At 43.1% G+C, this 24,207-nt stretch overlaps 1 protein-coding gene across 1 annotated transcript in view; it reads right to left on the bottom strand.

Moving 5' to 3' along the window:
• Positions 1 to 24,207, bottom strand: part of LOC124788967 (ATP-dependent translocase ABCB1-like) — a 75,518-nt gene that overhangs the window by 6,232 nt on the left and 45,079 nt on the right. Inside the window, exons 17-20 of the mRNA XM_047256257.1 lie at positions 14,810 to 15,051; positions 9,458 to 9,617; positions 4,132 to 4,326; positions 2,843 to 3,049 (exon numbers count right to left, since the gene is read on the bottom strand). Of these exons, the coding sequence (XP_047112213.1) occupies positions 2,843 to 3,049; positions 4,132 to 4,326; positions 9,458 to 9,617; positions 14,810 to 15,051 (804 nt within the window). The remainder of the gene's footprint in view (positions 1 to 2,842; positions 3,050 to 4,131; positions 4,327 to 9,457; positions 9,618 to 14,809; positions 15,052 to 24,207) is intronic.

The raw sequence follows: 24,207 nt of genomic DNA, 5'->3' as shown, positions 1-24,207 counted from the left end.
TGCCTCAGAATATGCCCTACCAACCGATCACTTCTTCTAGTCAAGTTGTGCCACAAACTCCTCTTCTCCCCAATTCTATTCAACACCTCCTGATTAGTTATGTGATCTACCAATCTAATCTTCAGCATTCTTCTGTAGCACCACATTTCGAAAGCTTCTATTCTCTTCTTGTCTAATCTATTTATCGTCCATGTTTCACTTCCATACGTGGCTACACTCCAAACAAATACTTTCAGAAACGACTTCCTGACACTTAAATCAATACTCGATGGTAACAAATTTCTCTTCTTCAGAAACACTTTCCTTGCCATTGCCAGATGCAAGCAATCAGGTTACCTTCCATTCGGAAAGTGGATGCACTGAGCGACTGTATGCGACGTATAAATTATAGAGTGGAGCAATCAGTTGTCCTTTTTAGATTTTATCATGCAAATCCAGATTTCGGCTAGTAGCTAGCCATTCTCAATGTGCTATTTTTTATTCTCAATGCATGTATGTCCCTGTTGTTCGGGCATTGAGAATGGCTAGCTACTAGTCGAAATCTGGATTTGCATAATAAAATCTAAAAAGGACGACTGATTGTTGCACTCTGTAATTTATAAGATGCAAGAAAGGTAAATGAAATACCGATTAACATCAGTTTTCATCGACGAAGCTTACTATCGGGCTGGAAGTGAGGAAGTCGAAGAAAAAAATGAGCCATAAAGAATGTAACTACTTAGCATGCAATTCGACTCAAGGAGAAAATAAGGGAAACGTGATTACTAGTATTAATTTATCCATAATATTAATGGCTGAGCTCCGTGGTTGTGAATTAAATTACAGGAAGAAATGGAGCAACCATCCAATTTTATTTAACTTTATTTATTAGAAGTCGGCATACTGAATGCTGTGGTGAGTCAGTTTACTGGTGAATCTCATAGTGTGGATGTTACTCCATATAAATGAGAAACAAGGAGCTATAAGTTGCAGACAAAAATGTAGTCCTGATGAAGCATACGTATTATGGTTACTGAAGATACGCGAAACCCTAAACGCGTCTCGGAATAAATAAATTTATACGAAGGTGGTCGGCTGATGTATTTTTGAAAGTGATTAGTAATAACAGCAACGAGGATGTGGAAAAGCAAAGTTGAGGGCGGTACACGAAGAGAACAGAATAAACGTTTTTAAGTCGCAGGAGTTGATATGAAGTGAACAACATTAAGCAAACATAGAATCCTTCTGTTGCAGAACGTTGGTCTAGAACCAAGTAAGAATTATCCCAAACTCTTTGTCACGAAGCTCACATCTACAATACTAAGTCATTAAATGACAGAAACTACAGCGCAGCTTTGACACAGAAATAAATAGCATGTTGCGTTGTGAGACCAACAGTATTTCCTCTACAACGTACCACTAACATGTGGTAACTAGATAGTATTTCACTACACAGTAGTCCGTAAAATATGACAATGCTTTTGATTTAGTGGTCCGTACGCGTATAGCCAGGTGGCACTATCATCTCATTTACTTATTTTAGTTAGAATGAGTGTACCCATATGAGGTCACTGTCAGAGTGAAGGTTCAGCAGAGAAGCAATTATCGTCATCGTCTCTTCACTCTCGTCATCATCTACTTCAAGGTAGTCACATTTTCCTTCTGGTTATTTTGAGAGTTGTCATTTCTGCTTACATTTTTTTATGTTCTCTTTTTGAAAAGATATTCAGTACTCTTTTTATGCCTTTATTACCAGAGTGATCCAGTGAACTGAAACCTCTGATCCCTCTCACAATCTCACGGCAATTAATAACTATATCATACAATACATGTTACTTAATTGCTTACTTTGCAAGTAGGCTGTTTAGGTTTTTATGTTGGTAGCTATACGTAGCGCTCGATATTAAAATCGCTAACTGCGCTGTTTGCAGTCTGTGGCTGGTTGGACTCATTGTTGGATCTTATTTGCTAGTGTAGTGTTGGGCAGTTGGATGTGAACAGCCCGTAGGGTTGGGCAGTTGGAGGTGAGCCGCCAGCAGTGGTGGATGTGGGAAGAGAGATGCCAGAGTTCTGAGATGCTAATATGAGCGGACTATCTGGACGTGTGTCCTTCAGAAAAAGCAAATTTGTTAAACTGGATGTCACGAACATATATATTATGACTTTTGAACACTATTAACGTAAATACATTGTGTGTTCTCTATCAAAATCTTTCGTTTGCTAACTATGACTACTAACAGTTAGTGCCTTCAGTAGTTAGAATCCTTTATTTAGCTGGCAGTATTGGCGCTCGCTGTATTGCAGTACTTCGAGTAACGAAGATTTTTGTGAGGTAAGTAATTCATGAACGGTATAGGTTATTGTTAGTCAGGGCTATTCTTTCGTAGGGATTATTGAAAGTCAGACTGCGTTGCGCAAAAATATTGTGTGTCTGTTTAGAAATGATCAGAATAAGTAAAGAGAAAACAGTCTTAGTACGTTCAGTTTCACTCTGCAGTTTGAAAATCAAGTAAGGTAGAAGTTTTACCAGCACAGTCATTCTTTACATTCAAAAGGAGAAGTTTCAACTTTCGTACATATATGAAACCTAGGAAACGCAGAAAGAAGTAAAGAGAGAAGTGTAGTTTCTTACGACATCTTAACTTGACGTTCATTCAAAAAAACATAAATGATCTTTTCTCACATAATGAATCCTATTGAGACCTACTTTAAATCTTTTGTCTCACAATTTCTCAATGTCTACTGAGTCTGTTACGTCTTTCTCAGTATTATTGGTTGAAATCATGGAAGTGATATCAGGACTGTACACGTTCCCTCAACTGTAAGTCGTTACGAACACAGGTAGCACGGCTGGTGTCCTCACCTGCGGCAGGGAGGCAACGAAGTTGTGTATGTTGGAATTCTTGGCTGCAGCGATAATCTCCGCCATGGGAACCTCCCTGGAGTTGTCGCCGTACGCGATGTTCTCCGCTATGGTCCGGTCAAACAGCACCGGCTCCTGAGACACGATGCCCATCTGCTCTCGCAGGTTCGCCATCTTCACCTTTGATACGTCTCGCTCGTCCACACGCTGCAACAGAAAATCCGCATTGAAGAAAATGTGATCCATACTAAATGAAGAGTCATGAAATTATCTGTGGCACTTGTTATCTGGAATCGCCGAACCTATGTATGTAAAAGCGGTTTTACAGGTTGTATTATATGTCAAGATACGTGACTGTTATGTGACTTCAGATATTTTACTTTTATCTTTTCATGTAATGGGGAGAATGTGTGACGCCTTTGAAAACAGACTGCGATGCCGAATAAATGGTCACAATCTGTAATGCGTCGAAGGCCACCACCCCTCAGACTATGTTGTCCCTCTTTATCTATGGGTCTTTGATTGTAAATTTTGTAACTGGATATGAATGGAACGTTTTTGAATGGAGTCCATTTTATCAGATTAGCTGTTCACTCTAAGGTACGAGGCTTGTTACATAAAAGAAATGTATTGCAGACTGAAAGAAAAAGTAATATTTGCTCTGGAATTGAGCGTATTGAAGCAAATTAGTTTTATCTAAAGAATATTCCAGACAGTGCACCGCAAAGAGAAAGACAGGGCAGACAGGTCTGATTTCTCTTGCATTATCCCGCTCAGCCACTGTTTTGCTTTGCTTTCCGAAAATAGCTGATGTAAACAAGTGGCAGAGCACTTGCCCGAGAAAGGCAAAGGTCCCGAGTTCGAGTCTCGGTCCGGCACACAGTTTTAATGTGCCAGGCAGTTTCATATCAGTGCACATTCCGCTGCAGAGTGAAAATCTCATTCTGATACAAACAACATTAAGAGATCTGATCTTCTTCTTTTTCTAGTTCCTTCGCATCGGCTCAGGGTCGACATGGTTAGTAAAAGGTTTGACAAGGTTAATTTAAGAGGTGGCCAGATACCGTTCCTATTGCCATCTCGTTACCTCCTGGGGCAAAATATGTATATCCCTTCTGTCTGCTTGTCGTGTCATGCACGGGAAAGTGAGCGATGGTTTTCTAAATGTTTTCGAATATTGTAAGTGAGGCATGACTTGAGAACCAGACCGGTATTTACCTACTGGGATGTGGTAAACCGTCTAAAAACCACTTCCAGGCTCTCTGGCACACCGAGTCTCCTTTACTCACCACAACTCCAGCGGTGGGGTCGTAGAACCTCTCGAGCAGCTGTATACAGGTGGACTTGCCGCAACCAGAGGGCCCCACCAGTGCCACTGTCTGGCCTGGCCGCACATCCAAGTCCAGACCACGCAGCACCAGGCTCCCCACACGGGTAGGGTATGCGAACTCCACACTCGAGTACTGCACCTCACCGCGGCTATCCTGTATACAAATATACTCTTACTGTACTGCTGTAGAACATAATTCAGCCAATCATCCAGAATTAAGTTCCATTTCCATTCCTAAGAACAGAAAGAGTTACAAAAATACCGACAACTAGCAATATATGTCGAATGAAACAAGTTTACTGTTAGCAGTCATTGTTTACTTATATCTACAACGCGTTTCGAAGATTTAAGTCTCCATCATCAGGTAGATTTACATGCATTAGTACGATATATGAGCGTGTTGTGTTACTGTGTTCGGGTAACTTGTAGCACTGTCTCCAGTTGTTACTGGCTCCTTTCTCCATCGTAACATATCACATGTAAACTGTCACATTTTGTTTACAAAATATAACTTTTTGCATGTGCTGTCTTACGACAGATAAAGGAGCTTGTGACCACTGGAGACAGTGCCACAAGTTACCCCAAAATCGTAACACAAAATACAAGGTGGTCCATTGATGGTGACCGGGCCAAACATCTCACGAAATAAGCGTCAAACGAAAAAACTGCAAAGAACGAAACTCGTCTAGCTTGAAGGGGGAAACCAGATGGCGCTATGGTTGGCCCGCTAGATGGCCCTGCAATGGGTCAATTGATATCAACTGCGTTTTTTTAGAATAGGAAACCTCATTTTTTATTACATATTCGTGTAGTACGTAAAGAAATATGAATGTTTTAGTTCGACCACTTTTTTCGCTTACTGATAGATGGTGCTGTAAAAATAGTCACAAACGTATAACTACGTGGTATCACGTAACATTCCGCCAATGCGGACGGTATTTGCTTCGTGATACATTACCTGTGTTAAAATGGACCGTTAACCAATTGCGGAAAAGGTCGATATCGTGTAGATGTATGGCTATTGTGATCAAAATGCCCAACGGGCGTGTGCTATGTATGCTGCTCGGTATCCTGGACGTCATCATCCAAGAGTCCGGTCTGTTCGCCGGATAGTTACGTTATTTAAGGAAACAGGAAGTGTTCAGCCATATGTGAAACGTCAACCACGACCTGCAACAAATGATGATGCTCAAGTAGGTGTTTTAGCTGCTGTCGCGACTAATCCGCACATCAGTAGCAGACAAATTGCTCGAGAATCGAGAATCTCAAAAACGTCGGTGTTGAGAATGCTACATGAACATCGATTGCACCTGTACCATATTTCTGTGCACCAGGAATTGCATGGCGACGACTTTGGACGTCGTGTACAGTTCTGCCACTGGGTACAAGAGAAATTATGGAACGATGACAGATTATTTGCACGCGTTCTATTTAGCGACGAAGCGTCATTCAGCAACAGTGGTAACTTAAACCGGGATAATATGCACTATTCGGCAACGGAAAATCCTCTATGGCTGCAACAAGTGGAACATCAGCGACCTTGGCGGGTTAATGTATGGTGCGGCATCATGGGAGGAAGGATAATTGGACCCCATTTTATCGATGGCAATCTAAATGGTGTAATGTATGCTGGTTTCCTACGTAATGTTCTACCGAAGTTACTACAAGATGTTTCACTGCATGACAGAATGGCGATGTGTTTCCAACATGATGGATGTCCGGCACATAGCTCGCGTGCGGTAGAAGCGGTATTGAATATCATATTTCATGACAGGTGGATAGGTCGTCGAATCCGCAAGTTCACCGGATCTGACGTCCCCAGATTTCTTTCTGTGATCCACCGACAACGCCCGACAACATGCGTCAGCGCATTATCAATGCATGTGCAAACATTATGGAAGGCGAACTACTCGCTGTTGAGAGGAATGTCGTTACACGTATTGCCAAATGCATTGAGGTTGACGGACATCAGTTTGAGCATTTATTGCATTAACGTGGCATTTACAGGTTATCACGCTTTAACGGGATGCGTTCTCAGAAATGATAAGTTCACAAAGGTACATGTAACACATTGGAACAACCGAAATAAAATGTTCAAACGTACCTCACTTACCTAATTTAAAAAACCTACCTGTTACCACCTGATCGCCTAACATTGTGAGCCATATGTTTGTGACTATTATAGCGCCATCTATCACAAAGCGAAAAAAGTGGTCCAACTAAAACATTCATATTTCTTTACGTACTGCACGAATGTGTAATAAAAAATGGGGGTTCCTCTTTAAAAAAAACGGAGTTGTATTCGTTTGACCTATGGCAGCGCCATCTAGCGGGCCAACCATAGCGCCATCTGGTTTCCCCCTTCGTAGTTTTTTCGTTTGAGGCTTATTTTGTGAGATATTTGGCCCTGTCACGATCAATGGACCACCCTGTATACATATTTCATACTAACACATGTAAATGCACCTGCTGATGGAAGCTTTGGTTAAAAATAAACTGTGATCGGTAACAGTAAATTTGTTATTTCATTCGACATGAATATCGGTCACGGTAAAGCCAAACAAAAAACGGTCGCATCTGAAGGAATTCTTGTATTACTCGATATTGTTACAGAGATCCAGGCTGTTGATAAAATCGCAGTTGATCAGTATAGTACAGTAGAGTTCATGTTTTGTTATTTAGCAATGTCAGAGTAGCAACTGGCAAAAGAAACTATCTTCATAGACAAATAGTGAGGTTTTCCTTTGAATTAATTAATGCAGAAAGACGAGAAAACAGAATTGCAAACGAAAGCTTGAGAGAAGAGCACAAGAGAAGCTTCAAATGACGGACTTGTTGCTGTTACCATATGTGACGACAAGAGAAAGGAGACAGAGTTACATACTTTAATGTACGACGGAATTGAAAATACAGTAACGCCAAACTGATCCACACAAGCTGTCATTTTAATCCAAAACTAAATATGCATAAGACAGTTTTGTGGTCATATGTCATCGTCACCTGCAGACTGCCAGCGAAATGTTTTCAGCCATTGTTCAGCAACGTTGGAACTAAGGAATCACTGCCTTCCTCTTGTAGCCCATTGGAAGAGTCCACCTAGTTTATATCTGAGCCCTTCTCACAGCAGTACTTCCAACTAGTTTATGTTTGAGCCTGTCTTTCTTCTGTTGGATATAAGCACAGCAGTACTTACACTCTGGCTGGAATCACAGGTGGCCTTGTCGTATAATAACTACACACGAAACTTGCCATAAAAATAACGGTCAACGGATATACTGGCGGCAGGGGTCAGTATGCCCTTGAGCAGTAGATGACATTCACGGATCAGCAAAAACATTATGACCACTGTCCACCGCCTGACTGAATTCCACCTGGTGGAGTTTCGGGAACGTCACAAAGTAAGGGAAGCATGTAAGCGGAGCAGAAAGAAGCGGGGAATGATTCTCCTGGGGAGCAGTTCGGGTTTTAGAAGTGTCTTCCAACGAGCGTCATCGCCCACAATTAGTGGAGGAGGCATTCGATGCTCCGGAGCGCCGCCAGTGTTTCAGGGCGGTGTTCCTCGACGTTTGTAGGGTTCGACAGTGCAAGACAAGACGGCCTCTCTTTTAAGTAACTTGAGCATGGAGTGCCGGTGCCACATATTGCCTTATCCGCTCCTATCTCGTCTACAGGACCTGCCATATGCAGGCTGAAGCTGAACTGTCCCTAGTCGGTCGTATCCGTGCTGGTGTGCACAAGCTCTATACAACTGACACTCCAAAGACCGGCCGCATACATCTCGTGCTGTAAGCTGGTAATTTAGTGATCTTCAGGAGCAACACGAACGCCAACACTCTCAACGTAAACTGCAGCTCTCCTCTGATAAACTGCACACATGGGCCGACAAATGACACCTGAAATTCAATGTTAGCAACGTGCAGCTCTTGATATTGACTCGCCGCGCCATTGCCGCAGCGCTGCCACCCATCACCATCGCAGGCAGCCCTGTCCCATGAAGTGATACCGTGCGATAACTTGGGTCACGCTAGACCCCCGCCTAGGCTTCAGGAACCACGTCAACGATCAGCTCAGCAACTTGCATCTACTGTTGAATTTATCTTCCACTCTACCATCGTACCTTGGTATCACATAGGAAATGCTCCATTCTGCACTGTAATACTCTGCCATCGGTGGGAACAAGGCGCCGGAGTGCAAATACAGATGCTACAGGAAGTGCAGAGCCATGCACTGCGGTGGCTTGGCAGCCACCAAAGGCGGAAATGACTGAGACCTCACCGTTTTAGAGCGACTGCTCGCACCTTCTACAAGAAAACACTGCGGTAGCAAAATGTGAAAATTCGGGTGCTAGCCCAAAAAATTCAGCGTACAGGATTGTCACAACATTTGTGATATTGACAAAGGACAGACTGTTATGGCTTGGCACCTAAGAACGAGCATCTCGGAAATGGCGATGTTGGTCGGCGTGCTACAGTCATGAGTATTTATGGGAAGCTGTTAAATCACAGTAAAACCACGGGTAGGGGAGCAGGTACTCAGTGTCCACGCCTTAACACAGATCGCGCATCGGAGGCTTGCCTGCATTGTAGAGCAGGATAGGCGGCGATCACAGGCAGACCTGACGGCAGAGCCTAGTGCTGATGCGCTCATCGCACATTGTTGGAGATGGGTATCAGTAGCTGACGAACCCTACATGTTACTTTCGTGACACAATGACATCTTCATCTACGGCTATAGTGGGGACGGAATCATGAAATTGGACTGTGGATCAATGGAAACGTGTTCCCTGGTCGGATGAATCATGTTTCTCGCTACACCAAGTCGATGGTCGTGTGCACAACTGTCCCAAGTTCTGCTGAAAATAAGATGTACCATTCAGAACCGACGTCAGATATATTTGATGTCTTGTTTTGATCCTTAACAGTGCAACCAACAGTGTCTCCATATAGTTGACAAAACTTCGCATAACAGATTTCATAATGTCCACCTCCACCCTCTCTCCTTTTCTCTTACAGATTTTTTCTCACCTAGCGAAATTCTTACTTCTGAGTTTTTTTTATGTTAGCAGAGAATGAAAAATTGTGTTTCCTTACTGGCTGAAACGCTAGACACCGCAGTTTGGTGCAAGAGGTTTGAAAATTTTGTTATACACTATCAATATCGCTGTGAAAATACAGCTTCTGCACGGGGGATAAATTGTACGGGAAGAAAGAGATTGGGTTCTACACAGTAAATAAATTTGTATAAATGTCCAGCAGTGTTAGCAGTGTTTGAAAGCTCTTACTCACCCACTTCTCGCCTGTGGCGTTTGGTGAATCTGTGATTCTAGGCTGTCTTTCCAGCAGGTGGAACGCGTTAGAGGCCGCCTCTATTCCTTTCTGGAAATTGGGAGCGAATGAGAGTATATTCGCCACCATACCAGTGCCCATGATTAGAGTCTGTGACACCCTGGAAAGAAGAGACGATTTTAATGGAACACATAAACAGGAAACGGCTATGTACAGTGTCGCTAAACCTGCAACACTCAAAACTAATAGTCTGGTATTTTTGTGGTAAGGTCTTATGGCACCAAACTGCTGAGGTCATCGGTCCCTAAGCTTACGCACTACTAAATCTAACTTAAACTAACTCAAGTTAAGGATAACACACACACACACACATGCCCGAGGGAGGACTCGAACCCCCGACGGGGGCGGGCAGCGCGGAACTAATAGTCTGAATGAACACAAATTCAGCAGAAGGGTGACCCGCAACAAGTGATTGAAGCTACAAAGAGAGACTCAAAACAGGTACTTCTTGTGTGAAAAAATAAAAAATCCCTCAGCGTAACGCCTAGTTTAGTAGACGAAAACTAAATGGAAACATGCAAAAGAGGCTGTAATATTTCCCACCTCCTACCTTGGACTCCCTCATGATGATCGGTGGTGCGAAACCGAATGAATATTATGGCGTCTCAGTTGATTAAAATTGCTGTTTGTTAACAAAACGTACAGCTGACACGGTGAATAATTTGCATACAATAAATATTTTGCATCGCATTGCGCACGCAGAACTCAACAAAAAGTGTATCCTAACAAATTTCCTCCCGCTCGCAGTCTTGCAACTTCCAACACTTTTGAGAGGTCTTATCATCTCCTTTGATTCACATTTTATTGAATCTTCTTATATAATAAAGGCATTTTGACGAGCGCTAACATCAGAATTAGGAAAAATCGTTAGATAGAACATATCATTTGAGGATTAGTGCTTCAGCGTACTGCATAGGATGTCTTTTTTTGAGGACACGTTTCATTTGCATACTACTCAGAACTCATTATCAGTGTATTGCATTAAAAATAAAATGACACCAAAAGCAGACTGACAGTCTTGTTGCTCACACGCCTAGGAAAAACTTTAGATGTGCCTTCCACGTTTCATAAAACTACGTGTCTGGTGAGTTCGTCAAATTCCAGCTTTGCCCACGGTTACCATAATACTAGCAGTAACGTGAAACAAGAAACAGTATTTGTATATTTTGCTGTCACATGTTCCTCAACTACTGTGATACTTTTCTGTTACGCCGTCGCCAAGGCAGCCCCTGCGGGCCTGCAACACATCTAACACGACACAGGACCGAGGTTGCCTATGCCCAAAGGCGTAAGCAATGGTAAATATCGGCTGTTTTGGAAACAGACATTCGGCGTACTACTTCCTGCAGAGGGAGTTAGTGATGGCCTGCAGAAAGTATTACTACACCTGATTGGCTGACCAATACTATTTAAAGGCTAGAACCAACACCGGACGTCAGTTCACGCCGAATACCGACCTCAAGGACGTCCCCACGGAAGACTACGTCTTCGCCATTGGAACAGGACTTGAAGTTAAGAGTATGTGTGTTACAACGGCCTCTCGTGGGAAATTTAGAAGTTATCTTTTGTTGCCTCTGGTAGGAAATTCTTATTGGCTTTGTGATTGTGACTTTTCGTTGTTATTCAGCTATTTCCATGTAGACTCACGTAAATAAAAGTTGTGTTGTAAAAACGTTAGAATTGTCAGTTACAACATCTTCTAATCCATTTCTGTGTATACTAATCTTCTTCTCTTCATTTACCTAACTCACCGGAAGTTATCAATAATAATTTTTAATTTCCATCGCCCTCTATAGTTTTAGTATTTTTACGCCACTTTCTTTACACATCCTGTGAAATCTTGATTCTACGTAGCATAATTCATTCATTTGTTTTAAAATATTCTTTACAATTCCGATATTTAGCTGGTTACTTTACTCCCCATGTTTGGTATCATTTCAATTTTTTTTCCTTTTTTTTCAAAAATATGGTTCAAATGGCTCTTAGCACTATGGGACTTAACATCTGAGGTCATCAGTCCTCTAGACTTAGAACTACTTAAACCTAACTAACCTAAGGACATCACACACATGCATGCCCGAGGCAGGATTCCAACCTGCGACCGTAGCAGCCGCGTGGTTCTGGACGGAAGCGCCTAGAGCCGCTCGGCCACCGCGGCCGGCCCTTGTTTTTTCCTGAAGTTCCTTGCTGACTTGGGACATTGTAGTGACCGATTTTTCTGAGTGCATCTTGCTTACACACAGAAAGGTACTATCGCCATCAGTCTTATTTTTAATCTGCATTCCATTTCCTCTTGGCTGCTATTATGACTGTTCCTTTATCCATTTCATCCCATCCGTCACATAAAAGTTACACGGCAGTGTTATTAATACTCGTACATCACAGACTCATGACTGCTTCCTGAGAAGGCCCACTTTAAATTATTTGAAAAATCTGATCATACTATCCTTACTGTTGAAGTTGACTTATGTGGATTTGAGTTTTTATTCTTTCCTCTGGAATTAGATGGCAATGTGGCTCAGCAAACCATGAGAACCAACGGCAAAGAGCAAGTGAGGAATGGTGGGAGAAACTTTAAGGACGTCATACAATGTAAATCATTAACTAACAGAGAAAATGAATTCTTAACGACACTCTCAAATAGTGTCGATATAAGCTAAGTGATGAAACGTTGCGGGAAGCGTTGCTCAATTTGAATATGCGCTGCACATGACTCGCAAATAATGCCACTAGATGCGGGATATGGCGAGCTTGTAACACGATGTCTGAGCAGTCTGTTACAGACACTTGTATGGTAAACATGGCAGCGCGTCGCGATTTAACCGATTTTTAGCATGAGATACTAATCGGTGCAAGGCGCATCAGTCATAGCGTATCGAAGTAAATCAGGATTCGGATATCCGAGGCCAACAGTGTGTATGATGGATCTTCAGCAACGCAGAGACGTTGCTTCGACACGTGTGAACCGACGCACAGGACTACCAGAGGCGTCTGACGAGCAGGCGTCACGTCGCCTCAATCACAGTGTCATTCGGGGGCATCAACGGTCTGATACGAGCCAGCGAGCCAGATCGCCGTTGATTTGAATTGGGCGGGAGGGGGGAGGGGAGAGGGGGGGCGTCAGGAATCCACTACTACCAGAACTACATGCAGGCTTCAGCAGCCGACGACTAGCGCCTGCCCGCAGCATTTGGTCACTCATTCATTTCATCTTCCCTACACGATTCGTGAACAATATTTACTTCAAATAATTGTTGACATCGTTAACGAACGCAGCTACTGCACTTCATAAATTTTAGTAAACAGCAGTCCAGATCGCAATAAACCTGTTATTTTTAACTATGGTTACCTATTTAGGTATATAAGACCATCCTCAAATCAGAGTTCCAAATAACCGTCGTGACCAGTACCAGACGGTACTACACTCGGCTCTGTGAAGTGGCTTCTTACATCTGGAGCTATGGTTTGAGGATGAACTTACAGGCCGAAACCAGAAACCAGAATTAAAAATTTATTGCGATCTGGACACCTTTTTATTAAAAACGAAGATATCTAATTCACTGTAATCCATTTAGCCTATTCTTATAAGACAGATGCAATGGATTTTGGGAAGACACGAGTTAACCTACAATAACAAAGGAAATACGAATGGAATGACATCAAGTGACTACAATGTCATACACTATACCATCGCTGAAAGGTAAATCTGACACCACAGAAAACGTGCGCAGAAGACCCAAACATATCATCAATGATGCTAACTGGGAAGCACTAAGAGGGGTGTTTCAGTCTACGGTAAGTCCATCACGGTAAGCCCGAAGCTCTAAAAATGTAAAGAAAATTCTTATTAAACTGTTCACACAAAATGTAATGTGCTCCCGCCCCCTATTTAGGTATTGTAAATTCACCATATTGGCTAACCACAAAGTAATATACACTACTGATTTATTTTTTACTCTCAAGCTCTCTAAACATACTTTCCACATACTGTGCTTTCTGTGGAATATGTTCGCCATATGGAGTTCACCTCCTGCATAATTCTTTCTGCTTGAGCAGGTTTATGTTCAGTTACCAATTCTTATCCCACTTCGTGCTTCTGTATAATCCACTTGATTTCCTTTTCTACAGCTTCGTTTGTTGACTGCAGGATCGTGTACAGTATTACAAAGACTTGTTCATGATCTCCCATCTGCATCTTACTTTCTGCCCTTTCTATCACACATGGTTCACTCGAGAAAACCAGATCATTCTTTCTCAGGAACTCTCTAAGGTCATTCATTTCGTAAGTTAATTAGTTTGTTCCACAGATCATTTGAACGATTCTTTTGTCTATATGATGGAAAACGAGCCAGTTTACGGGATATGTGCACATGATTAGTGTTAAGATTAATGGACGTACTATTATTTTTAGCCCTACTCATGCAACTACATTTAATTTTTTTTAACTGGGAGATAATGCAGATATTAAAGCGCAAGAACTGACAGTGACTAAACGTAGAGCAGTGGAGGCATCGATACCTGTTGGCAGAGGTCTTTCTAAAGTAGTATCTTGCATCTGTACTGGGGCACTGCAGAAATTAAGATGTGAAACAAGAAGGGTCTGGAAGCTATATCAAAGCAGCATGACGCAAGAAGAAAGAGTCCGAAGGTTGCATAGATACAAATATGTTAAACAATTTTTTAAGGAAGAATTAGTGAGAACAAGAATGTAAGGCTGGAACAATTTGTAGAGATTAATTTAGAAACCGATCCGGGGGTTTACCATATAAAATAGTATGCGATAAAATACGATAACCAACAGGCTTATCCATGCTCAAAACGAATGATGGGACGGTAACAGAAAGCTAGGAATAGTCAGCTGCCCAGCGAATGGAAACACTACTTTCTCACGATGGAGAAGAAAGAGAGACAGATGATCAACGTAGGTTACCAGAAACATGATGGGAAGACTAAGAAACAGTAAACCCCTTCGCACAACAAGAAATCAGGCAAATTATTTTAAGACGTACTTGTCAAAAAATGTTCAAATGTGTGTGAAATCTTATGGGACTTAAGTACTGAGGTCATCAGTCCCTAAGCTTACACACTACTTAAAATAAATTATCCTAAGGACAAACACACACACCCATGCCCGAGGGAGGACTCGAACCTCCGCCGGGACCAGACGCACAGTCCATGACTGCAGCGCCTTAGACCGCCTGGCTAATCCCACACGGCAAGACGTACTTCTCACAGCCCGGCAGTTCGGAATTTCGCAGTCAGTTTCCGCCAGAGTGCAGCAGTGGGACTCACTTGAAGACGTTGTCATAGGGCATTCCCTCGTTGGCGACGAGCTGTCCACCGAACGCCATGGCGGCGGCGTAGGCGAAGAAGCCGATGCTGCGCGACAGCGAGTAGGTGATGGCGCGCAGGTGCACGTTCCGCTTGGCGGTGCGCAGCGCGGCCTGCAGCTCCTGCAGGTACTGCGCGTGGAACTGGCGCTCCCGGCACAGCCCCAGCACAGTGCGGATGTTGCCCACCGACTCCACAGCCACCTGCGTGCAGCACCACGCAGTTGAGGTGAGTCGGTTATAAATGGGGGTGCGGCCGTGACTGTTACAAAAAAATTTGACTATATATGACGGTAGTGTCTGTTCCCGAAAGAACAGTTACCGTTGATGACCATGCAGCTTTGCAAGAAATGAAATGATCATTAAATGGACACCCTAGCTGCAAACAGGCGTTGATATACTTCATTGGGGACATGTTGAAAACATGTGCCCCGACCGGGAACAGACTCTACCGTCATATATAGATAAAATATGGCTTCCCGGCCATTGACCTTCTTGTGCGAACGCACACGCTATGCCCGAACTCGTACTGGACTTGGTAGATTAATCTGCCACGAGTAATGAGTACGATGGGCAAACATCTATTAGGCGTACTACGAATTTAGTGGTGTGGACATGTTGGGAATGTGGGTCTCACGGGGAGCGTGCAAGGGATAAGTCCCTGCAGGCGCACTATTCTCTGTGCACTCGGTGGCTCAGATGGATAGAGCGTCTGCCATGTAAGCAGGAGATCCCGGGTTCGAGTCCCGGTGGGAGCACACATTTTCAACATGTCCCCAATGAAGTATATCAACGCCTGTTTGCAGCTAGGGTGTCCATTTAATTATAATTACAAAAAAAATTCACTATGGCTAAGGATGTTTCAGGAATTTATTGTCTGTCCATCTAGCAAACGCTAGCTCATTAAATCGCCCACACAAAATCGAAAATCAGCCATATTGATCGCTGAGGATCAATCTCTCCAAATTCTTACACGCAATATTTCTAAAATCTCATCTACGCAACACACGGCCACGAGTCTCGCCCTACGTTGCCGACAAGTACTGGTTGACCGCAGGCTATCGCGTTTGTGCCTGTGTTCGATGTGTAACTGTCGGAAGTTTCATTGTTGTATGTCTGTTAGTTATTGTTCAGTGCTGTATTGAGTAGAACGTTGTGTAGCACAGTTTGCGAATTTCGATATGGCAGACTGAGAGGAGCAATGCGTCTGATTTAAATCCATAAAGGCCTTCGCCTCGCAATCCGTAATGAGCTTTGCGATGGCGCAAATGAGAACGAAATGTCCCTTAAGAGAATCATAACTGGTGATGAGATATGGGTCTATGGCTATGATGTTGAGATCAAGGTTTAGTCTTCACAAAAGAAGCTTGTCAGGTTATGTCAAATGTCAAAACCATGATGACAGTTTTGTTTGACTTTGAAGGATTCGTGTCACAGGGATAAACTGATAATCGATGATAGTATCGGGACGTGTAGCGATGCCTGCGAGAAAATGTGAGATAGAAACGGCCTCAAATGTGGAAAGACAGTTCATGGATCTTGCATCATGATAACGCACCCGCATATTCTTTTCTGTTGGTGTGTGACTATTGCACAAAAAACGAAAGCATTGTTCTGCCTCATCCTCCGAACTCTCCACACCTAGCCCTGCGGACTTCTTTTTATTTCCAAAGTTGAAAACCCTGTTGAAAGGACGAAGATTTGGAACGATAGACGAAATAGAAGAAAATTCGCAGACGGCGCTTCGCGCGATCCCGAGCGTTGTATCAATTGTAGAGGAGAGAATTTCGAAGACCATGAGCAATAAGAAAACTTAAGAGCCGAAAAATTTTGTGGATGAAGTGCTGGAATTTTATAAACAGGCTTCGTACTGTAGCAAACCGAAAGAATAAAGGATTAGGGATATGGAATGAAGAAATTTCAATCGCATTAACAGACAATTAATTAACTCATCGACAAGCGTTACAGCAACAAACAGATGAAACAAGATAAATGTATAAAGAAAAAACCAAATGAAGCGAAAAATATTGTAAGGGAAACTCATCAACAGTCTTGGGACAAATTTATAAGCTCCATAGAAGATGATATACATCGGAGGCAAATGCTAACATATAATGTGGGTAAGCGTCTACATAACGAGGAAAGAGATGCAGCAAAATAAAGTAACCGAAGAAGAACGATGTTTGCTACTTCAGAGATGTGTAGTCTAATAACTCCCTTGGAAAAGAAGAGGGAAATGATGAGCCTTTTTGCGATAGTGTTGATCCTGTTACCGTAGCGGAATTAAAAATACCATTAAAACAAAGGAAGAATACGAAAACTACGAAGAAGACGGAGTAAATGCAGAATTGTGGAGATATAGGGGCCCAATATTAAATCAGAGACTTCTGAATCTAATTAATAGATGTTGGAATGGATATCATATTCGAAGATGCATGCCCAAGTTGCGTTTATATTTTAAAAAAGTGCTAGAAACAGGTGTGAAAAATATAGGGGAATAAACGTTTTGTATACAGGATGTAAAATGTATGCAAGAATATCAAATATAGTATGAGCGATCACAGGCGTTTTCTATTAGAGCAAAACAGCTTTAAAATGATAGATCCTGTACAGATATCAGTTTAACAGTTAAGCAGATAATAGAAAAAAAGAAGGGAACATAACATTGAAACTCATTTACCTTGTACTGATTAGGAAAAAGCATTCGACCGGATAAATAGGGAAAAATTACGGGAAATAATGACTCAAAGGGGATATCTGGAGCTCTTAAGTACCGTCCTGAAAAGAATTTTTTATACACAACGATCAGCATGTCAGAAATGGAAGGTACAGTGACGAGTTACATATAACTCATTATGTAAGACAGGATTGTAGCTTGTGTCCTATCTTGCTTACAATTTATGCAGATGATTTCGTTAGCGACTGGATATACAAAATTAACGGAGGCATTTGTATTGCAACAAATTTTACGCTTAAGAAGATGCTATTTGCTGGTGATCAGATTACTATAAGTAAAACTAAAGAAGATCTGCAAAGACGAGTATATGTGTTACAGAAATTATGCGAGAATTATAATTTTAAAATTTTCATACATTAAACAAAAACAGTGGCCTTCCGAGGTAAGTGTACTGTTGGAACTGAGATTATAAAACTAAAGAAGATCGGCAAAGACCAGTATATGTGTTACAGAAATTATGCGAGAATTATAATTTCAAAATTTTCATACATAAAACAAAAACATTGGCCTTCAGAAGTAAGTATAATGCCGGAACTAAGATTATAATCAGTGATGCTATATTACAAAAATTCACAGATATAAATTACTTAGATACATGTCAGCTGTAGATGTGAAAGTAATTTTGAAAACTACACTCCTGGAAATGGAAAAAAGAACACATTGACACCGGTGTGTCAGACCCACCATACTTGCTCCGGACACTGCGAGAGGGCTGTACAAGCAATGATCACACGCACGGCACAGCGGACACACCAGGAACCGCGGTGGTGGCCGTCGAATGGCGCTAGCTGCGCAGCATTTGTGCACCGCCGCCGTCAGTGTCAGCCAGTTTGCCGTGGCATACGGAGCTCCATCGCAGTCTTTAACACTGGTAGCATGCCGCGACAGCGTGGACGTGAACCGTATGTGCAGTTGACGGACTTTGAGCGAGGGCGTATAGTGGGCATGCGGGAGGCCGGGTGGACGTACCGCCGAATTGCTCAACACGTGGGGCGTGAGGTCTCCACAGTACATCGATGTTGTCGCCAGTGGTCGGCGGAAGGTGCACGTGCCCGTCGACCTGGGACCGGACCGCAGCGACGCACGGATGCACGCCAAGACCGTAGGATCCTACGCAGTGCCGTAGGGGACCGCACCGCTGCTTCCCAGCAAATTAGGGACACTGTCGCTCCTGGGGTATCGGCGAGGACCATTCGCAACCGTCTCCATGAAGCTGGGCTACGGTCCCGCACACCGTTAGGCCGTCTTCCGCTCACGCCCCAACATCGTGCAGCCCGCCTCCAGTGGTGTCGCGACAGGCGTGAATGGAAGGACGACGTGTCGTCTTCAGCGATGAGAGTCGCTTCTGCCTTGGTGCCAATGATGGTCGTATGCGTGTTTGGCGCCGTGCAGGTGAGCGCCACAATCAGAACTGCATACGACCGAGGCACACAGGGCCAACACCCGGCATCATGGTGTGGGGAGCGATCTCCTACACTTGCCGTACACCACTGGTGATCGTCGAGGGGACACTGAATAGTGCACGGTACATCCAAACCGTCATCGAACCCATCGTTCTACCATTCCTAGACCGGCAAGGGAACTTGCTGTTCCAACAGGACAATGCACGTCCGCATGTATCCCGTGCCACCCAACGTGCTCTAGAAGGTGTAAGTCAACTACCCTGGCCAGCAAGATCTCCGGATCTGTCCCCCATTGAGCATGTTTGGGACTGGATGAAGCGTCGTCTCACGCGGTCTGCACGTCCAGCACGAACGCTGGTCCAACTGAGGCGCCAGGTGGAAATGGCATGGCAAGCCGTTCCACAGGACTACATCCAGCATCCCTACGATCGTCTCCATGGGAGAATAGCAGCCTGCATTGCTGCGAAAGGTGGATATACACTGTACTAGTGCCGACATTGTGCATGCTCTGTTGGCCTGTGTCTATGTGCCTGTGGTTCTGTCAGTGTGATCATGTGATGTATCTGACCCCAGGAATGTGTCAATAAAGTTTCCCCTTCCTGGGACAATGAATTCACGGTGTTCTTATTTCAATTTCCAGGAGTGTATTTACCTTTGCTCCAGTAAACATGCGGTACAATAAACAGAGGCGTACAAACTAAGACCACAAAAGAAACATAGATGAAGTAATGGCTGTGCCTGTTTTTCTTTATGGGTCTCTGAAACACGGACATACACAAAAGCTGATAAAAACAAGACACAAGCTGCCGAAATAAGGTTTTTGAGGACAGTAAGAGGATGTACTCCTTCAAATAAAATTGAACATAAAAAAGTAAGACAAGAACTAGGAATAAATTCTTTGTAAGGAGAAATTGTAAACTATAGGAATGAGTAAGGGCATGTTCATACAATAACGAAGGCGCGGACCTCAATAAGAGTGTTTTACTATAGATCTAAGAAAAGAGGATATCCGAGAAAACCAAGGAAACGATGGTGAAATGGGTTCTGATGTCGGGAGACCCAACTTTGCTTAATCCACGGAGTGCAGAACAAGAAGGAAATGGCGCAGAATGAAAGCACTTCAATTGGGTATTTAATGTTAACGCTCAAAGCACCTACTGCTAACACTCTGAGACGTTTCTTTTCCAGTGGGTACAGGAAAACATCGTCTTCGAAAATAGTTTGGTCTGTCCATAATGCCACCGACATAGCCGGGTTATGGGAAGACAGACCCATTGTTTTAGAGAGGAGAATATGCACCGTCCTTAGGAACCCAAAAACCGGCGCTGGCGTCCCCAGTGGCGACCAAAACTGCCTCTGAACTCATGTTACATTATTAAATTATGAAACATATATATACGGTTCTTTCAAATAAACAATCTTAGATATAATGTTAGATCGTTATATAACGAGCATTGACTAAGAACGATGTAGCCAGCACGAAACACAATAATGTAATAAACATAAGAACATGTACATCCAAATAGTATTCCACAAGCTACCAAACGATGTGTGGCGGAGGGTACATCTGCTCCCTCCTCCCCCACCCCCTCCCTGTTCCATTCGCAAATGGCGAGTGGGAAGAACGTGTTTCGCAAGGCAAACTGCGATATCATCAGTCTATTGTTATGATATTCCATCTGAAGTTGCATCACCTGTCCAGCAGGAAGGTGTTGAGTGCAGCAGCAAGTCGCTGCAAATGGCAACAAGTCACATGGTCGTTAACGTAGCCACTGGACCTCGAGGACCAGTTCTGGACATTGCTGCTCTCAGTATCTTGTTTATCTAACTCACCCATAATATATTTTATTTTGTGCCGTCTACAAGAGTGATTTCGATTGCGATATTGCTCGCTTACGTCGACCCAGCTACTGACATAGAACTAGCTGTCTACCGTTCAGGTAAAGTTTTAAGTGCTGCAAGACCACAGCTGTGCTAGTCCATTTCCGTATGTATAACTGTCAAATGTACTACAACAGCCAGTCTATAATCCTGTGCAGTTTTTGTGAGAGTCCTGCTATCGCATACCGTGTTTTCTTTTGCGATCACTGTTTGTTTGTTAATGGAGACAGATAATTGCAGAGCAACTATCGTTAACCTGACAAGAGGAGGAAGAAGAACTGAGGTTTAGCCTCTACTCAACAAACACAGAATGGGCAAGGATCGGGAGACCAGCTCAGTAGCGTACTTTCCAAAGCAGCTGTTCTTGCATTCGCCTTATGCGCTTTAGGGGAACACTAAATCTGGATCGTTGAATTGGAATTTTAACTCCGGTCCTCCCTGCAACTCCTCGTTCGGCATTATCTGACTAACCTTCACAGGTAGCCACTTGACACGCTGGTGTTTGTTCACAAAAAAAAAAAAAAAAAAAAAAAAAATTGAACTGCAGGTACTCTTCACTATGAAAATTAGCTGACAACGAGTGAATCACCGTACTTGACATGTGTTCGGGAGATTTTTACGCTGATTCGTAGTAAGTAGACATTTTCTTGTGCTCTCCCGAACACTACAGTATACACACATCAAACCAAAAACTCCCCAAGTATGATCTCCTTTCGCTGCTCAGAGCTCTTGCTGTTAACTTCAAACAAAGTCATCGATATAGATACTCCACACGGCTTACTTATCGGTTGACATAAACTCATTACTTGCTTCTCGTTATCGAGTCAGAAACACAAAAACACACAAACAGTCAAATAGAGAACTAAGATTGGGAAAATATATGTGGTGAATTGTATTTTCATATGACATTTGATCAGAAATTCGCAGGCTACAAGGCTCGTTGTACGTTATGATTATTCACTGAAGCATCTCGCTTATAATTCGCTCTTGTCCACATTCACAGTGCGTGTCATCAACATTAAATCCCAATTTCTCTTCGTATTGTCCGTGAAACTTTCAACTCCGAATCGTAATGTATTTAATGACCTCCGTACCAACCGGGTTTCGTTGTTTTCCAGGGAAAACAAGCTGTTGCTATCCATCCGCACAGATGAACTGTTTTGTTCTTGCACCCTTCGAATCCTCACCTTATCGGGATGCGCGGAAAGCCGTATGAAGCTCTCCCTGGACGTCGTCCACTGTGCCGGGGGCATATGTGGATGCAATTATAAGCCTCACCACTTTTAAGCCTCACCTTTCAACCTCACATTTACGTCCATTTCTGTGCGAACATTCTTTCAGTTAGGTAATAAAGTTTATATGTAGGAGAAGGCTTGAGACTTAATCAGTCTACGTGTTTGATTGGACCTTGCATACACGTGTCTAATATAAGGTGATCTGCAGAAGACTGAAGACGCATGTTCCTCTCTAGAAAAATGCAGTGCTGTTGATGATTCGCGGATTGTAGAAGGATATGAATCCGATTTTGTTTCGTGTAGAAATATTCCATTTTGTCTTTATTGTAACGATGTTTTAAGGTGCGAGTACTGTGAGGCTTGGTTCCCAGTATCTGGGGCATTACAGTTCTGTAATTACGATCCTGGTAGTACTGCATGTAGGTCACAACTAGCTACAGACTTCTCTTTTAGTGGAGATTGGACTTAGCTGGTTCCCATTACAGAAATCTGAGAGCTTTCTGAGCACAGTTGTCAGATTCCTCTCCACAGCGTACATTTTCCGCTCTATGAAGCTAGAACTGTCATTTTTAGACAGGAATCTTCTTGTATTTGGAGTCATCAGTTGGTTGTTAGTGTAGATGTTGATGAGAAATTGAGCTATATTACCTCCTTGGGGCAGCTTTTTAGGGGGTACGCTCCCATGAATACGAAATGCCTGGAAGTCAACTAAAAGCACACTATTTTGCCGAAGTGTTCTGATAAAATCAGTGCATTGGAGGTCCATTAGCAGGTTGCAATATTTGACGTAAAGTAATCAAAAAATGGCTCTGAGCACTATGGGACTAAACATCTTAGGTCATAAGTCCCCTAGAACTTAGAACTACTTAAACCTAACTAACCTAAGGACATCACACACACCCATGCCCGAGGCAGGATTCGAACCTGCGACCGTAGCAGTCCCGCGGTTCCGGACTGCAGCGCCAGAACCGCACGGCCACCGCGGCCGGCGTAAAGTAATCGGTTCTGTACTTTGTCGTATGGTGCTCTCAGAGACAAAAAAGCCACAAAAGAAAGATATTGAGTTCCAAATGCATCCTCTAGGAACTGTATAAAGTTGTTTCCGCGTCGTAACCATTCTAATGTATATCTAGAGAGTCACTTATAAGTAGAATACGTAGAACTCTGTTAGTAATCATGTCTTCTACCAGTTTGTAAGGATGTCTTAAAAGGCTAATTATCCTAAAGTTCTGGTTTAAGAAGAGCTATCACTCTGCCCTATCACCATATCTTTGGTATTTGGCAGCTGCTCATATAATTGTTGAAGAGTTTGTAATGAATTTGTGTAGCGAAAGACGATCAGTGGCTCATCATTCGCTACGCACAGAGCTTGCTAATACTATTAAGAAAAGGATTACGCTATACACATCGTACATTTATTATACGATAGAAACAAATTTAGAATTATTGTTCTGCATTTCTCATAGTTTTACACAAATAATACTAATTTCAGTATTCTTCAGGTAAAGTAATTTTTTCATCGAATTTATTTCGAAGTTTACCTGTCTACTTTTATTTCCAAATGAAGCTACCAAAGTTAAAATGGTTAGTTATTCATTTTCAAATCAACGTAATAGAAAATATTGTCAATAGGGACGTCAGTTGTTATGTAAAATCTATTGAACTGGGAACCTAGAAACGACGGAGAGGCTTCGTCTCCGCCGTAGCCGCAGTGGTACACAACCCCACAACAGGCTACAGCAGTCCACTCACCCTTCCGCCGCTCCACAAGGAACCCAGGGTTATTGTGCGGTTCGGCCCCCAGTCGAACCCCCCGTCCCCCTGAACGCCTCACACCAGACGAGTGTAACCACAATGTTTGCTTGATAGAGTCATTATCGTGTACGTGCACGTGGAGAAAGTGTTTGCGCAGCAATCGCCGACGTAGTGTAACTGAGGCGGAATAAGGGGAACCAGCCCGCATTCGCTGAGGCAGATGGAAAACCGACTTAAAAACCATCCAGAGACTGGCCGGCACATCGGATCTCGACACTAATCTGCTGGGCGGATTCGTGCCGGGGACCGGCACGCCTTTTCGCCCGGAAAGCAGTGCGTTAGACAGCAC

This window comes from Schistocerca piceifrons, chromosome 3, assembly GCF_021461385.2.
Source record: "Schistocerca piceifrons isolate TAMUIC-IGC-003096 chromosome 3, iqSchPice1.1, whole genome shotgun sequence".
Lineage (NCBI taxonomy): Eukaryota > Metazoa > Arthropoda > Insecta > Orthoptera > Acrididae > Schistocerca > Schistocerca piceifrons.
This window is presented reverse-complemented; position numbering and strand designations above follow the sequence as displayed.